Below are 18,236 nucleotides of genomic sequence, written 5' to 3'. Positions count from 1 at the left end.
ATGTCAGGGGTTCTTGGATATCTAGCATCATTCTTAGAGAAAACTCTTCCCTGCTGGGAACAGGTTGACATTGCCCTGGGGAAGGAGGCCCAGGGCTGGACCTCAGGCTTTTGAGAATGTCACTGCAGGTCGTCTTCGGTATCTTAAACCCTCCATGACCTTACTCCTCCAATAGGATCTTGGGAGGGGTTTTACTTATTTCAGTTGGAATTCTCTGAATCTTCACCCATGGTCCTATTGTGTCTGTACCCATATCCAGCTCATCTTTTCAGTGGATAGATAACAAGTCCTTTAGCTGTATTTTTTTAACTTCTTTTGAGTTCCCCTCTTGCCTTTTCTGTTTCTGTTTTTGTTTATGTCAAACCGAGTTTCCATGGTATCTCTTCTCATGGATTTCAACACTTTTCTGCTTCTTTCCTGGGCACCTTGTGTTTGCCTGGTAAAAGCCAGGATTTGTGCAGGCAAGGCAAAGCAACTTGACCCACTTACTCTTTAATGCTTCAGTGGAGTTACACAGCATGTTCTGAATAACACTGAATATCAAACTTTCTGTCCACCTAGGCTGGGTGAGGCAGAGAAGATGATCAAAGTGAAGTATAAGATAGGGAGGGATAGAAGGATGGGGCTGGACCAAAGAAATGAAGTCTGAACTTCTTTAGGCTTGAATGAACCAGATGGTGTTGTAAGAAAGGGCCTGAGTCATTATAGAAGTCATAACAAGAATGCAGTTCTTTTTACATGGGCTTAAAGAGTATGTATGAAACATTCATATAATCTTCATGTGTTTTTTTCAAATAGCCCTCCAGACCGATTTTAAAACCACCTTCTGGACACCACATGCTTCATGTTGGTATGTCAAATCAGCCATGAGCCCCGATTTCCCCATGTGGAGAAAATGGAAGGGGAATCTTTTCTTTCTATGATTCATCAGGAAGGAGAATAATACTTATTCATTCCTTGGCTTTGCTCCAGAAGGAGATAGCATGTTTTATTTATTCTATAACATTCTGAGAGCACCTGAAAATAAGGGAGTGAGGACAAGGTCAGGCCAAAGATGAGCGCAAGGACACTAGCTCAGCCACAGTGATCAGATCAGACGCACAGGAACAGAGGTGGAGGACCCCAGAAGCAGCCTGCTGCAGGGGGAAACACAGCTTTGGGTTGGGGCTACCATTTTCAGCCTGTGTCTTCAGTCACATCTCAGGCTTTAGTACATTTAAATGGTCTGATTTGAAGAAAAAAAATAAATGTCTGATTTGTAAAATGAGACATGATTGGAGGAAATTGTTATTCAAGTCTGTTCTAAGCTCTTATTCTCATGGACAGTAGCAGAAATTGGTTCTGGGAGGAAGTCAGGGATTCAAGGAGGATGCTCTGGGGCACAGCCATGGAATTCGGAGCTCTTGGTTCTTGAGATGGTTTTGCTCTCTGTAACCACAGCTAAGAATCTGGAATTCTAAGGACTTCAATGTCTCCATCTCTTAAAGAAAGGGGCAGAATCCTTTAGAACCCATGTTTCTTTAATGCTAACACACTGTGTGGATTCTGAGCTTTCTTTTTTCCCCCTTTTTCAAAATTACTCAGGAAGTCCTGCTACAGTGAGTATTTTATGACAGAAATAAAACTATGTTGATTTAAAAGCAGCAGTAATGAAACTTGTTTCTTCCACTTTCACTCCTGGTTTTTCATTCCTTTCAGAAAATAAGAACATGCTGCCTTTGATTTTATTTTATGTGTCTGTTTATGAATAGCCTCTTTTGCTAGACAATAACATCTCCCGAGGCAGGCCCCACGCCTCTGAGTCTTGTGTCTGCTGGAATGTAGGCCGGTCATAGCCTCAGTCAAAATTCACCAAGTTTGCTCTACATGAATTAAAACTCCAATCTCATTCCTTAGTAATTAATTAAAAAAACCCTCAGCTTTATGTAAGGTCTGCACATTATTATTGGTGGATGTTGCAGTTAAGTACAATATGATGTTTCCTTGGGCAAAGAGGACCAGACATCTTTGGAGGCTGGATTGTGAGCGATCCTGGACTCTGTGTGTGTGGTAGTGCATTTTGGTAGGAAGGTGAGTCAGGTGCGGGTTGAAGGTCCTTTGGTCATTTTCTACAAGGTGATGCATGAAGCACCATTGGGCGTCCTGTGAACCCACCATTGAAGGTGAATGGTCAATATTCTATCCATGGGAACACCATGAACATGCACCGAGTTAAGAGCGATGAAGAGGAAGAAATGGAGTCTTGCAAAGAGCAGGTAGGAGCTGTGCAGAGGAGCTGTCCTTGGGATGCCTTTCCAGCTCAGTGTCTCTGCAACATCAGAGAGAACGCTGCACAGTGCAGCCAAGCGGTAACTGCACAGCCCACACACGCTTCGGATCAGGATCCATTAAAAATAATGGAAAGGAGTGACACCAGGAGTTTGGGTGTGTGAGGAGGTGTAGCAGGGGAGAGTTAACGGAGAGATGGGCAAGTTCCCGTCTCTTAATGATAATTAATGTCAGCATAAGCAGCTGGGAGCAGGCCCTGGTCTGTATTCATGAGGTGTGGGAGCATATTGATTTTTTTATGGAGATGCTGTAGCTGAAAATTTTAGAGAGACATTCATGTTCTTCATTAATATGCAGGGTGGATAGTGGTTACTGCGAGTTGAGTTTTAAGGCAGAGACAATCTATATTGGCCATTAAAAGAATCACAGTCTAATAGGCATATCTATTTTGTTTCTCTTGGTTTTAAACATTTCTCTTAGCAGTTTCACCCTGGAAATCTACTGTTTAATATATTTGAGGGTTTAATAAAAGCAGTTATTTATATTCTTCCTTACCATTATGTACTATTACCTATTATATTATATTGTTGCTTTGCTTTGCTTTTTATTTTTTTGGTGATCCTGGGGCTTGAACCCAGAGCCAAGAGCATGAGAGGCAAGAACTCTATGGATTAGCTACATTTCCAGCCTGCCATGTTTAAATGACACATCTTTTGGGGTCTTGTCTCCTTCTAGTTTTAATCTTTAGGCTTTCTTTCCTTTCAAGTTTCAGTACTCTGCCTTAAAAGTTGGCGCAGTTCTGAGGTGCTGAGATACTAGAAGAGACCAAATAGGATAATGATTTCTACTTATCTACCACTTCCCATAATGAATGCTACACATTCAGAAAGTCTTTATTTTTTTGTATGTGTGCCAGTACTAGTACTGGCTTTACTATTTAAGCCACTGCTTTGCTTCCAGCTTTTTGATAGTTAATTGTTGATAACAAGGTCTCACAGAGTTTCTGCCCAAGCTATCTTCAAACTGAAATCTGATCTCAGCCTCCTGAGTAGCTGGGATCACAGAAGTGAGCCACCTAACTTTGGAGATTTATGATCATCATCATTTATTCAACTTCATTAAATCTGTTCTTGGCTAACATGGTTATTATTTTAGTTATAAGCACTCAACAAGAGCAAAAAGTAAATGCACTGGACACTCTGATTTTTTTTTTTGTTGTTGTTGGTGGTGGTGGTTATGGGACTTGAACCCTGGGCCTGGGCGCTGTCCCTCAATTCTTCAGCTCAAGGCGAGTGCTCTACCACTTGAGCCACAGCGCCACTTCCGGTTTTCTGAGTGGTTTATTGGAGATTAGAGTCTCACAGACTTTTCCTGCCGGGCTGGCTTTGAACTGCAATGCTCAGACCTCAGCCTCCTGAGTAGCTAGGATTACAGGCGTGAGCCACTGATGCCTGGCATGACACTCTGATTTTTGAACCTCCCAAAAATTGTAGAAAGAAACAAGGGAATCATACGGATAGCACATGGTCCTCATTTAGCATTTAACTTCCTCTGAGGTGGAGAAGCAATCCTTATAATCCTCAATGTGAAGAAGGCAGTTTTGTGTATGTGTGTGTGTGTGGGGGGGGTGACAGGTAGAGGGGTGTTGGGGTGCAGAGATAGTAAGCCATGAGGCTACCTCCTCAGAGCTATTACTGTGCTGTTCTGAACCTCTACAATATCAGACATCCATATTTAAATGAAAGTAAAAAAAATACACCTCAAAGCTGGATAGAGTGCTTTTGGCAGTCAATCGCTTTTAAAATTATCCATAACTTGATTTCTCCATTAGCACACTTAATAAAGAGTTGGCTTTGTCTAGTGGTGACATGGGCAGTTCTTTTATCAAGCATATAAAGGCTCTAGTATTTTAACTGTAGGGACAGTTCTTTTTAAGAGCTCCTGATGGTTCATTCTTACCGATGGTTCTTTGCCAGAAAATTGAGGCACAGGGCACGGGGCAGTAGCATTCCATTCAGTGTAGTAGCTCCTACAGACCGTGGCATTGTGTACCAACAGACTCTCTGGAGTTTGGCCTCGAATAATCCGACTTATTTAAAAGAAAAAAAAAACAGAACAACAACAACAAAAACCCCAAAGCCACAAAAATGTTAAACTAGTTTTTACAGTCTTGTTAGACAACCACCCTACTCTGCATTGATATTCTACAGTGAGTTCAGGAATAACACTTCCATTTCTTGAAACTTGGGCTGTCAGTCATTTCCCTCAACATCTTTAAAAATAGGCATTTAAAAAGCTTTGGATAACTTTGAAGATCCCGGAAAAGAAGTACCCCTCTGTGGTATCCTGTGTTAAATTGAAAGTGTCTATATTAGAGAATTCATAATGAAGGAAATTGTTTGAACACATCCTTTTGTAGACTGTTGAATTTAATTAGGTTTCATCTTGTCCTGATTGCTGATTTGGGCTAATTGGCTAACTTTGTACTATTTGGTTCTTTTTTATTTTTTTTTCCAGATTGATTTAACTTCCACGCTTCTTGGTTTGTTTCTGAGCACTTAGAAGTTTTCAAGGGAAGGAGGCAGCACAAGTGCCCCCTGAAGAATGGTATTTTTTCCCCCATGACCACTAGTAGACTTAGTGTTTGACAGGGTCAATATAGGTCACTGTGGAGTGTGTCTTTGAGGCTGTCTTGATGAATTTAAGAGTGGAAAGAGAAGCCAGCCTGCATGAATGGAGAACTGGATCCAGAGTCCTGTAATCCTTCTGTATTATGTTTGCTACAAATGCTAGAAGTGACCTCTGACAAAATCACTTGGTACACACTCCCAGTGGCCTAACAACAGAGGCCCAGGCATCGAGCCATGGGATCTGGGAGTTGCTCAATTCCCAGGTGTTTATGAATCTGAGGCACTGATTTCTTTTGACAAATGACACATCCACAGACTGGAGAGGCTTAGAAGTCCATGGACTAATAATGTCCTGGGTGGTCTGTGGAGTGAATAATGGTCCCCTTTGCCTGGCATGGGAGGAAGGGACACTACTGCCTTGAAAACAGCCTGATGTCAGCCAGAAATGACATGCTGGCCCTTGCCCCAGTAATGTTGTATGTATGCCATCCACCTTGCTCGTATCCTTTTGAGTTAAAACTGTCTGTGAATCTACAATGTACAGAGGGAGGTCAAGATCCAGGAAAGGGGAAATATGAGCGAAAATCAGAGGACTTCATACCTCTTATATCCTCTGTTTCTATGCAACAGGCAACATTTCCTGTATTATCAAAACAGTCCTTAGATAATTCTACAAATAGACTGTTTTAAAATGCTTTAAAACACATTTTAGTGTCTTCAGCTACACCATCTCCTAATAGGTAAATCAGTGAGCTTTAACACATTCCAATAATCCTACTTTTACTTGCCATTTTGTATGCAATTTGCAAATTGCCTTTGCTGTAAACAATAGCTGTAGAATGCTTCAAGCTGAGAAAATTAAATGAAGCCTTTGTCTCGAAATAAGTCTTTCAAGTAGGTTAAAATAACCAAGTAGCTTAAAATTTTTATTTTGGGTAATATTGTTTGAATATTTTTAAAAAAGTCTCTAACAAAACACTATCCACTGCAATCCTCTTATGTGTCTACCATGTACCAGGGGTGAATGCAAAGGATCAGGTAGATGCAGATAATTTCTGCGATGAGGACTTTGAGGCACATGTGGGTTTGATAGAGCCTCACAAATGTTCCAGGAGGAGGGGAGGGGGACCAAAAGGGGGACCAGGGCAGAAAGGCAGGACTGACCAGCTCTGGGGTGGAATATTGGGACCAATGTGTACTCTGATCACTCCAAGCCCAAAAAGGGAGAGTGAGCTACCCATACCCTAAAAAGCTAATTGCTGAAAGAAAAATGGAAAGAAAGCCTTTAGCCAGGTATCAGCTGTAGCATTGTGAAAGTTGACTGACGTAAGTATAATAATGCTTGGCGGAGTGAGGGCAGTCTTTGAAGGTAAAATACACCCCTAGGAGAAATTCTTCTTTACATTATGTGTGTATCTGATAAGCTGAGGGCTGGTGTGTGTGTGTGTGTGTGTGTGTGTGTGTGCATGCGCATGTGCGCGCACAGGTGCATGCTCACAGGTGCATGCACTGGTGCATGTGTGTGTGAGCATGAAGCCTTTAATGAGGCACACATAGTGGCCATGGAGAAGTACGACCCCCAGAAGTAAGACCCCCTTCTAAAAGTGGAGGTGACTCCTACAGGGACAGACTTTGGGTAGGGAAGTTGACTTGATGTAGTGAAAATCCCCAAGCACTTCTGTAGGGCTCCGTGTCCCACCTGGAGCCTCCCAGGCTTAGCCTTCTCAGGCCAGGAAGCCCCTGGGGCTGTCTACCTTCTCTTCTGCATATGCGCACAACTGGGCCCTTCTGGATCCATAGCCCTCCAGGCTCATCAGGGGGAAAACAGAAACCAGAAGGAGCTTTGCTAGCACAGGAAGATCAGAATGAACTGTGGCCAAACCAAGCCAGTGCTTGCAAGGTTGCTGGCAACATTCTTGCAGGGAACAGGATGTTTAACTGACAGAAATGTGAGGCCACATTCTCCCAGGGATTGTTAAGAACAGAGGCTGGCTGTCTAGAGATGTGTGCCTGGGTCTGAATCTGTCATTCATGTACTTGGGTGTTGAGTGCCTTGCTTTATTTACCCTGGGAACTTCCAGGATCTCCTCCTGAAATGGAACTATACCACTTCTGCTAGACAGGACCATGGTCAGGTCAAGAGGATCATTTATTCCATGTGCTTTGAAAGCAGTAGCAGAATAACTGGAAGAGATAAGCAATGAGACAATTCATTGCTATTAGTTAATAGTAAAGATTGGAAAGCATTCTATTAGTGGGAGAGCATATCATCCATCTTCAAATACTTTGGGTACCAGTCCAACTTCTGATCAAAGGATGACAGCATCAGGCAGGGGTAGATAGCTAGAACAGAATCCTACAGGATTTCTGAGCACAGAGGAATGACTCCGAGAGAGTGCATGGGGAAACTGAGACTCAAAATACTCGAGTTTTTCTTGGTTTCTCTGATGAGTGGCAGAGCTGATCTGGAGCCATTCTGACTGGCCATCTCACACCCTGTGCTGCCTTGTTGATGATTTTGCTTAAGCCCAGGTGAAATTTGGGCGGGTGTCAAAAACTGATCTGACTGATCTCACATAAACAAGGGTGCAGAAACAGGTAGTGAATGAAACATAGTTCCGCTGTCATCCTGCATTCATTCAAATTCCAGAATCTTATAAACATGTCAAGACTCGCTAACAGAGTCAGCCAGGAAAAATAAATATGATACTTCTCCATCAACACAGTTCATTTTCTATGAGGAGAATAAGCTTGCGTGAGTAGGTGTGCACTTTCCACATATAATGTGTCCTTCAGTTGCGACATGTTGGGTCTCTCCGTCAAAAGGACTTCCTAAGATTATTTTAAGATAAAAGTGTTCACACATTGAATACAGCTTGTACTTACCCTGCTCCATGGAGAGTCAGACTGATAAAGAAGACAATGAAAGTCTGGTGTGTATACCAGAATAACTCATAATAGGACAGTCGGATGAACTCGGTAGATGAGGTCATAATCAAGATCAAAGCCAGAGACATCACCAGACCAGTAATTCCTGCCATTGTTGTTAGCAACACAGTGGCTGGAATCTAAGAGAAATGAACACCAGGACATTAATATCTTAGTACATTTCCAAAAATTTTGGAGTGTTTTACCAGAAACCTGTTAGCCTCCACAAGATGTCGTCTTATCTTACTGTTGACATTTGTCTTACCAAATTCTCTAACCTACCATGCCAATATTTGAATTCTTTTTCTGTCTTCATAAATTAATTCTCAAGTCCAAGTTCTCATATTTGGATTGCAATTAGAACAAAATATAAAAAGAATATTTGAAGTTAAAATGGTTCAGAGTAACCTGGAGTTTTCAACTTGTAGCTTTTCAAATAAAAATGTGGATCACCATGATTAATTGCATTTTAGCATTAATAAACACTTTTTTTTGAGAGGTCTCTTAGGGGCATTGTTAATAAAGCAACTGCACACTTGGTTCCCCTGGTAGTTCTTGTTCTTGTGTTTTAAGGGATAGGACATGACTTAACATTTCTTTCATACAACATCGGGGAAAGGGGGGGTGGGCGGGATTGGAATAAGTTTTAGTATATCCTAGGTGATCAATAAATATACAGAGATACTCTTACTAGGTAGCTATTTCCTGAAGGCCAACATTCAGACCCACGAGCACAAGAGACAGCTAAACACCCCTTTAGAATATGATCCTACACATTTCATTTTCATTGTGACTTTCCATATTCTTGCCTGATCATTAGTATTCACACATTGTGCTTCTATCACTGAGCTGGCCATGAGCTCAATAAACTCGCACACTACATCTTTTGTCCGTAAAACCTCATTAATTTGGGCTGCTTTGAGATCTGGAGGTAATTTGGGCAGGGATGTCTTCATTGTTTATTTTTTCTTCATAGAGTAGAGAGTGGAAATAAAATTGCAAGGGCTATGTCTAAATATTTAAAAGATTTTTTTTGCAAGTACACTCAGGCATTTTAGAAATCCATTTACAGCATATGATGTGCTAATTTCAAATCATTCTCTTTTTTTTTTTTTGGCTATTAAAGCAAATCTCCACTTTTGTAATGAATCCTTTAATAATCCCAGCACATCTCTTTCATTTTGCTCTACAATATATACTTTGTGTTATTGATACCCATCTTTCTCCAAGTATCCCAAATTAGAGGGTTCTCTCAGCATAATTAGTACCCACATAAAATATTGCTTCTAAAATTTTGCAATAACTGTCTTGGGAGTAGCCTAATTATCTTGGTAAATTGGTTTAAAAGTTATTTGTATTAAATACTATTTATTATATAGTCTTTTAAAAAATGTCGAGGTAGGTAAAGTATTAACCCCAGTAGGTGCCTAGCTAAGTGCTGTGGTTCAACTAAAATCACATCAAACACATTTCCACACGCTCAGGGCATCTGTAGCTTTGACTTATGGCTGTGAAATCTGTGCTCACAATTTCTGTCCATTAAGGACAGGTAGCTCAATTTGATCAATGACCTGATTCTGACGACCATGTTGAGATCATTAGGAGATCTGAAAGATCAAACTTTGGATTTTCTTCCCCTCAATAAAATTGTATGAACAAAATGGCCATTTATAGGCATGATAATGGGGAAATTTCTATTGCTGGCATGTCGGGCCTTAATACTTTCCTTGGACAATATAGATTGTCCAATCACTATGTGGTAAACACATTCCAACCCAGTACTGTATGGGACAAGGCTTTGCTGATCCACAAAGAAAGAAGTAGGAGGGTTGAGAAGGAATATCTGGGCAGAATGCTGAGGTTTCAGATTTGGTTTTATTTTTATTTCCCAAAGGCACTGCCACTCTGTATACCTAGCTAATTGGCATTAATGATGTCACCGGCCAGGCAGGGCTCATTATAAAATTAGCTTCTTTGGCTAGTATCTGATTTGGCAAACCAGCTATTCACATGTGTGCCAAATGTGAGGTGTAGGAGAAGAGCTCCAGAAAACAATTTGCAAATTGAAAATGAAGACATCAAATCTGTAATTCCTGGATCTGGATAGCACTTCACCTGCTTTCTGAGTCTAATATCAGTGAGAGAGAGAGAGAGAAAAAAAAGATCATGAGCTGCTTTTAAAATGTAAAATATTAGAGGTTTTAGAGGTTATTGCATTTCTTAAGTACCACATGATATATTTTTGCTATAAATTAATTAAGAGGCATATATTTTTTTCCCTTTGCTCCTAACCTCTCAGCAACATTAACGGTAAAAAAGATAACTTCAGAAAAAAGGTGAAATGGATACTGGCAGAAACTTCCTCTCTCTGGATCCTACATTAAAATCCTGATAAAGGAATGGGAAAAAGGAACTGGTTAGCATGCCAGGACTCACCGCGTGGAAGGTCCGCACAGGGCTGAGGTAGGTCTCATTTGGGGTGTTGCCAAGTTTGGCAAGTGCAGCTACAAGTCCTTGGGCATCCTCTGACTGGCTCCACTGGTAGCGTTCCAAGTTGAATAAATGTGCCACAGTGTGGATGGCTGGCAATGAGGAAGATGAAGAGGCACCATTGGACATGCACTGCATAAATTCCATCCCCTGGTATTTTCTGGGGGAAAAATACTATACTGCTAGGCACAAGTTTCTCTGTTCTGGTTTATGTAATCCCCAAGGAAATGGGATTTGTCCAGTATCTTCAAGTCTCTTGAGCAGGGTAGATCAAATGTATCTGCGGAGGGGGTGTGATTCACCATGATCCTTTAAATTATCCCCAGAAACAAAGGAATTGCCCAGCTGCCCTAACTTAATTTTAAATATATAATTGTTCCAAATGAAATAAATCTGGTGGTATCAGAACATAATCATAGCTTAGATAGAATTCTTAGGGAAAGAAGTGATATCAGTAGACACACAAAGCTTTCTGAAGAACTCAGGAAGCAGCATTCTAGATCACTGTTCACGAGAGGCACCAACATGCATTTGAAATATGGATGAGGCTACGAAGGAGATGCTGATTTCGTTTTCTCTCATGCATTGTGCCTTCAGCTCCTTCCTTTCTACATTTTAGCACTGCATATATTATTCCCCCTCACATCCACACATTCACATATATTTGCATGTGCTCTTCCTGCTCTATCCAAGTAACCCAGCACTTAGGGCATCAAATATACCCTCTCTCGAGTCTTCAGGATGAAACTGCATGACCTAATTCTGAGAACTGCTGGTGTCTAAACTCCAGGGGAAAAGGACAAGCTTAGGGACAGAGCATCCTCTGGCCTGAGCCTTCTGTGTCTGAAGCTACTTTTTCCTGTCCGGTGACACCTGCTGGCAAACAGTCAGAACCTTACTGGGCAGCCAACTGGGAATCTGATTCAAATGCGGACTGAGGAGCCATTCCAGGGTGTTGGCAGTTTCCCACTGACAACCACATTTTCATGTTTTTGTGCATTCCCAGTGAGAGGTAGCACAGTCTGCATAAGCTGTGGTGGGTCTGAGGAGCCTCGCTGTCCCCTGTGGGGTGAGGTGCAGAGGAAGGGGAGGAAAACAGGATCAACAGAAACTTGGGAGCCTATTAGCTGTCATTTTGGAACCTGTGGTCAGAGTGGTTATGTTTACTGACAAATGCTATCTTGTACTAAACAGGATTTCTCTCTCTGTCATTTCATTTCCTCTATCAGACATATCCACTTTTCTGCCTTGAAAAGTTCTGTTTCTGCTGCATGACTCAGTTCAGAAGTGATTCATCACACATTCTCCATTTCTATAGATACACATGGTATTTTGATGATGCATTTCTCACAATTATTGCTACGCGTATTTCTGTGTTTGTATTCCCCAAGGATATGAACTGACTCCTTAAGACTCTTTCATCTCGGAAGTCTCAACACCTAGCACACCTGCTTAGCACCAGTAAGCGTTTAATAATTATTTGCTATCTGACAGTAAGGTTATAGAAAGGCAGGTAGGATAAAGAACGGCCCAGAGAGTCAATTGATTTTATATTGGCTGGAGTTACATGCTAATATATATATGCATATATATATATATATATATATATATTTCTGGTATAGTTTTCTTCATCCCTGAAGTTAAAAATCAAGTCAGATAGACTTTTAATTAGGACCCACCAAATAAAACAAAACCCAGGATTTGGTTTCTGTATCTGTGATTGTTCATGCTCTTCTTTATGCACCCAGTAAGCTTCACACCCAAGATATACTGTATTTTCTCTTTAGGTGCTGCCACAGGTTTGATTGTGAGATTCCACCACCTAAAAGTTCACGTACTGGAAACTGGGTCATCAATGTGGTAAGGTTGAGAAATGAGAGGTGGAGCCCCTTGGGAGGTCCACAGGCCCCTCCCTCTGCCAGACTTCCTGTCTCTCTGTGGCTTCAACCCCCCCCCCCCCCCCCCCCCGCCATCCCCCCTCGCCCTCTCCCCCATCCCATCTGGGGTGATGAGGTTACAGTCTTGTGCCCTTGACAGGTCTGATGTCAGGCCTTTTGGAATTTTCACCTCTAAAGTTGTTAGGTAACAGATTTCTTTATAAAATAGCCAGCCTCAGGTATTTCTTTATACTAACAGAAAACTGACAGGTACTCTGTCAATATAGGTAGCCTTGTCTAGAGAGGGGCTGACTTGTGTAGTCTGAACTATCAAAGCCTACCTAGCAGCCATATTTTCCAATACGGCCCACGTAAAATGGAAACCATTTGGTAAATTAACACAGGTACTCTCTACAACTCCTGTTTGCTATGCAAATAATTATCCCCAAGTCTTAAAAACAGGTAATTTTTTTCATAAGCTAACGTGCATTGAATGCTTACTATTCATCAGGTATTGTCATAAAGGTTGTAGGTTAGCTTAGCAAATTGTTTTCCTCAGATGTTATCTTAGCTCTGTTTCACCAAATCAGTATTTAAAATGTTAATGGTAAAAGTAAGGTGATTCAGGGGCCCATTTTTTGACACATTGCTTCTTCTAACTAGCTGAAAATCGCAAACCTTACTGTTTACTTAAAATTAGGTTCTCTTGGATAGAAGTCTGTGAATGGTTCCCTTGATGTCTTTAATCCAGAGTCAAGTTATCCCTAAGGATACTGGCTGATGGTGGCATTTGGGGTCCTCATTGTTGGCTGGCACAGAAGTAAATTGACATTCTCCTCCCAACCTCACTTCTTTGCTCCTCGCTTTCTATGCTTCCCCATCCACGGAGCCAGGGACTGGCGCCATTCCCACTTTACAGGGATAACAACTCAGCTTCAGATTTAAACCGAGGGACTCATTTACTATGGCATGATTCACATGTGATAGAAAGAGAGGCAGAATGAATTAATTCCTTTTTATTATTATTCAATGCCTATAACATCCTTTTCCTTGTGCCTTGTTGATTATAATCTGTTTTCTATTGCATTGATTTCCACAGGAGATTTTGATGCTGTTCAACTAAATTTAAGTAAGTGGAATGAATGGACAAAAATATTGAACTATTTATTTATCCTTAATGCCAGTTCTCTCTTAATAGAACTAGAGCTATCAATGAAATAGAGGAAGAAAGCTAAGAATTTTTTAAGAGGTAGCTCTGAGGGACTGTACAGTGTTTTTTTCATATGCTTTAAAATCTGTATCTTAAATATCCCTTTGCTAAGAGCTTTGTTTTTTACAAAGCACAAGGTGAAAATGGAATATTTTATCTCTGGGAATCTTCAAGTGAAAACTGCCTCTTTCCACTTTCTCTAACCACTTTATTTTCCTCTTAGATCTGATTATAATTTAATTTTGATCTTGACTCAGAGCTAAGACACACCAGCTATGAAATCTAGACTTGTTGAGGCCTGATTGATGGATACCAGGAGAAACATTGTTTTTCTCCTTTTTGTAGAAATTATGTGTTTTCTTTTCTTTACACATTTTACTCTTTTTAATATGAATAACCATGTGATTCCATGTCATGGTGATAGGTTTATCAGAGATGTGACCAAAAGCTGATATGGTTGGTTTTTCTCTTGTTGAGTCATTACAATCATTCCATGCTGTTAGCGTTGATGTTGGAATGGAGGAGAAAGGATACTGAAGTGGATACTCCTTAGTTACCTAGCTCTTTTCAGTTTCTGACTTCTCATCTGCAAAATGGTTAGACTGGATAAAACTACATGATCCTAGTTTTCTTTCATTTGAGTTACAACTGCATCCAACAACAATCTGTAGGCTAATAGGAAAATAATGCAAACCTGAATTTTAAGTTTCAACTTGTTTTCAAAATTAACACTGCTTTAAATGCAGCTCTTTGGTCTTGCAGTAAATCCAGTGCCGTGGACTAGGTAGGTGAATTCTTTCTGGTGTCTGACAGATATGGTGTCAAGCATTCTGCTGTACTCTTAAAGAACTCAAGATCTCTATTTCCATTACCTAATATGCCAGGCTAAAAGGTTAGATGAGATCCTTTCTCTCTCTCTCTCTCTCTCTCTCTCTTTCCCTCCCTCCTTCCCTCCCTCCCTGCCTCCCTCCCTCCCTTCCTCCCTCCCCCCTCCCTCTCCCTCCTTCTCCCTCTCTCTCCCTCTTTCTCCACCCCCCCCGTCTCTTTTGTTCTCATATTAGGCTCGAACTCAGGGCCTGGGAGCTGTCAACTTTTTTTGTTCTAACATTTGAGCTATAACTCCACTTCAAGCTTTTGTAGTGATTAATTGGAGATTCAAGTCTCACAATTTTCCTGCCCAGTCTGGCTCTGAACCGAGATTCTTAGAGCTTAGCCTCTTGAGTGCTAGAATTACAGGTGTGAACCACTGATGCCAGGCTTGAATCTCTCTACAATTTTATTTCTCACCAAAAGAGAACAACGATCCTGGGAACACTATACAGACACATTTGATGGCTGTGTGAACTTCTGAGTTCAAACAAGGAGCTTTTAATTGAAGAGCAAACAGCGAAATCATAAAGACTACAATTAGAGCCAGTTGCCCTAAAAAAGTTCCCGTTGCTTCTTTCTTTGCTTCTTAGTTTTCTGAAGATCAAAGGAAGAATAATTGAGGGGAATCTTGGAAATGCAGTCAGCGCTTGCTGTCTCTCTGTCTGGCTGTCAGTGATAACAGATACTCTGGAGCCAGTCATCTAATTAAGCAGCTTTTGGATACACGTTCCCAGAATTTGGTTGCAGTGTTTTCAAACATGTGGTCTGGTAGAAGACCCATTGGTCTGGTACTTTGTAATGCACCATACCTTTGAAAATCGCATTAAATCCGGTTGGACAGAACTTGGCGTAGAGCTTCTTGGTGCTTCCAGCATCTCCAGCAGATTTGTTTGTTTGTTTGTTTGTTATTGTGGGAGAGGAAGAGTCAGATGCTAAGGACTGTATTGCCCTTGGGGACATCTTTATCTCAGGGCCTTCAAATTTTTCCCTTCTCAACGCCTTTATTCAGAGCTCTCTCCTTTCCACTTGCCTGTGTTCTGCTTATTGATGTTTGCGAACTAATTTTAGTCACTCATCAGGAGTTGCACTCAGGGTAATTGCACACCCCTGAAACCTGGCAGACACAAGCCACAGAATTTTCTGGAAAGAGCGGCCTGGGTCACTATTTACAGCCTTTTATTTTGATGGCAACTCAGACTTTTCAATTGGAGGGGTCTTCAAGGTCTACTGTGGACCAGGGAATCCAGAAAGATCCACATTAGTAAGAATGTAGAGACTGTGAAGCGATGATTTTTTTTTATACATATAGCAGTGAGGTTACAGGTCTCTGAAAATGATTTATGAGTGGATGGAGAATGCTGGGCAGCTCTTCTCATAGGCAGGCAAGCAGGAAGGCAGGAAGCCAAGAGAAGGCTCCTGTCGCTGCTGCATTTTCTGTGGTGCCCTTGATTACAGATACAATTGTTTTGCCTCTTCTCTCCTCCTCCCTAGCCTACTTCTCCCAGACTCTAATTACATTCTGTAATGATCTGACCAATTAGAGCCTGCAGTTCAACTTCTAGTGAGGGGATGAGTGAGAAATTAGAGGTTGGCATGCAAAGTTCTCTGTGGATGTACTTCTTCCAAGGTTACACACCTCTATTAAGCCAGCCGGCTATTTGAAAAGCAGCAGTAATGGGCGAGGCTAATAAAATAAGCTCTGGGACACTGCAACTGCTCCCCCAGTGACTATACCAGAAAGCACACAATGTGAAAAGCAAGGTATTTCTATGAGATGAGGTCTTAGAAATTTCTTTTCTTTTCTTTTCTTTTTTCCTCTCTAAAAGCTTAGTTGCCAGCCACATTTCTTAGTTCAAGTGAAATGCAATAATTGTTTTGTCAAGGGTTGGGAGAAATAGAGGTTTCTTCCCACCCTCCTGTCTTCTCTGGGACTGGAAACCACGGCAGTGTGGTTGGCTGGCTGCCATGGGGGTGTGGACAGGGACACTGTGTTCTCAGGTGCCTCTTCTGGCCCTTGCCCCAGGGGAGGCTGGGAACCTGGTAGAGCAGCAGGGGTTCAGGAGGAAGCAGGCTGGATGTTGTCTAAGGGGAAGAGGTATCTTGATTCCTCTGGCTGCAGCAGAACGTGGATATCTTATCCAGAATGACTGGTATCGTTTGGGATCAAGTCAATTCCCAAACTCTCTCCTGTGCTCCTCAGAGCGCCCCCACTCTCAGAATAGCTCATACACTGACATCTTGCACCTTTCTAAGCAACTCTCTTGCCTACTGGCTGGATTCCACGCTTCTGTGTTTGACCAGATGTGTGGGGGCGATCTGTTTGGTGCCAGACAGTATGGAAGCCAAGCTGAAAGAGGCACAGAGGCCTCTGAGTCACAGTTGTTACCCTGTAGGAGGGCGTGCCGATTGAGCCCAGAGGGAAGACCAAGGTCTCAGGAAAGCGGGCTGAGCAGTGGGTTCTGAACATGGCGGCACCTTACTCAGGGGAATGGAGGCGTGGTGGAGCATTTCAGATGCCTGAGCAAAGGTACAGAAGGCTCTGGATCCTGTCCAAGGGGGAAAAGGAAGTAGATGTGGCAAGAGATGGGTGGGCAAGGGCAGTAGGAGCAGGACCCGGGACGAGACTGGCAGAGGCTCCATGCAGTCTGAGGAGACCGCATTTGATTTTTCTTTTTCTGATTTGCTTATGAATTTTTTTAAAACCCATAAGTAGTTGCACAAAGGAATTCCAACTGTTTGTGAGTACAATGTCACCCCTTCCACCATTCTCTGCCATTTCTTCCATGCTCTCACTCATCCTCTCAGTGTATCTAGTTGCATTTCATCTTATCGGCAATGGCCTGATATGTTATAGGTTTCCAAGTTGGCCCAGTTCTGACAATAATCTACACATCTCCCAGAGACTGATAAACTGTATTGCTGCTCTTTTCATTCCAGAGGGCCTAAGGACTTAAATCTGAGACCACCCGGCCAACTAGTTGCAGGGTTGTGAAATAACCTGGTCATGTGATTCTAGTCAACTGTTGCCTGCACTGAATTATCCTCCTTAAAACAGTGTTCCTTTGAGAAGGCCAGAGGTCTTATCAGGATATCTCACACATGGGAGACATTTGGTATGCATTGTAGATGGATTTGTATTATTGATATATAATTATATGAAAAGAAATATACCTACTTATAGGGTTGAGGAGAAACTATGTCTTTTAGACTTCTTTTTTTGAGGAATGTGATGCTATTTTCCCCTGTTTTCTCTGTAATAGTTTTACAACCTTCTCTTAAGAGTCTAGTTCTGGCTTTAAGCTATAGTGTAGTGTATATGATAAAATCTTTTTTTTGTTGTTATTTTTACTATGCTATAGATCTTTTTTTAAATGCCAGAATGAAGGATCCTTATAGTTCTCTCTCTCTCTCTTTTTTTTTTTTTGGTCCGGTCGTGGGGCCTGAACTCTGGGCCTGGACACTGTGCTTCAGCTCTTCAGCTCAAGGCTAGTGCTCTACCACTTGAGTCACAGCGCCACTTACGGTTTTTTTCTTTTTTGCTTATGTGGTGCTGAGGAATCGAACCCAGGGCCTCATGCATGCAAGGCAAGCGCTCTACCACTGAGCCACCTTCCCAGCCCCCTTATAGTTCTAAAGGAAGCTCTGAAGCATCTTTGCCTTCTCTGATGAGACATCCAAAGGCCTTTCCAGCCTCTGGTGGGACACTGAGATTCAATGCCCTTGGGAGACTGTAATTCAGATTTTAGATAACGTCAAGGTTTGGAAATGACTTCCATTTCTGAGCTGAAACGTGCTTCCTCAGAAAGAGTGCTTCAAAGTCTCCATCTCATATGCCCATACCCCTACTTGAAAGGCCTGAGGTCATGGTGTCTTCCCTCTCATTTCCTGATAAATCCCCAAGACCTTCTGCAAAGTATTTCTGGGGTTGGTTTAATCTGGCGTTGAAGACAGCCATTGGGGGGG

General features: G+C 41.8%; 1 protein-coding gene across 1 annotated transcript in view; it reads right to left on the bottom strand.

Annotated features, from left to right (window-relative positions):
* Nucleotides 1-18,236, bottom strand: part of Nox3 (NADPH oxidase 3) — a 65,834-nt gene that overhangs the window by 34,673 nt on the left and 12,925 nt on the right. The window contains exons 7-9 of the mRNA XM_013026926.1: nucleotides 10,263-10,408; nucleotides 7,785-7,966; nucleotides 4,228-4,357 (exon numbers count right to left, since the gene is read on the bottom strand). Of these exons, the coding sequence (XP_012882380.1) occupies nucleotides 4,228-4,357; nucleotides 7,785-7,966; nucleotides 10,263-10,408 (458 nt within the window). The remainder of the gene's footprint in view (nucleotides 1-4,227; nucleotides 4,358-7,784; nucleotides 7,967-10,262; nucleotides 10,409-18,236) is intronic.

Source organism: Dipodomys ordii, unplaced genomic scaffold (assembly GCF_000151885.1).
Source record: "Dipodomys ordii isolate 6190 unplaced genomic scaffold, Dord_2.0 Scaffold98, whole genome shotgun sequence".
NCBI classification, from domain to species: domain Eukaryota; kingdom Metazoa; phylum Chordata; class Mammalia; order Rodentia; family Heteromyidae; genus Dipodomys; species Dipodomys ordii.
This window is presented reverse-complemented; position numbering and strand designations above follow the sequence as displayed.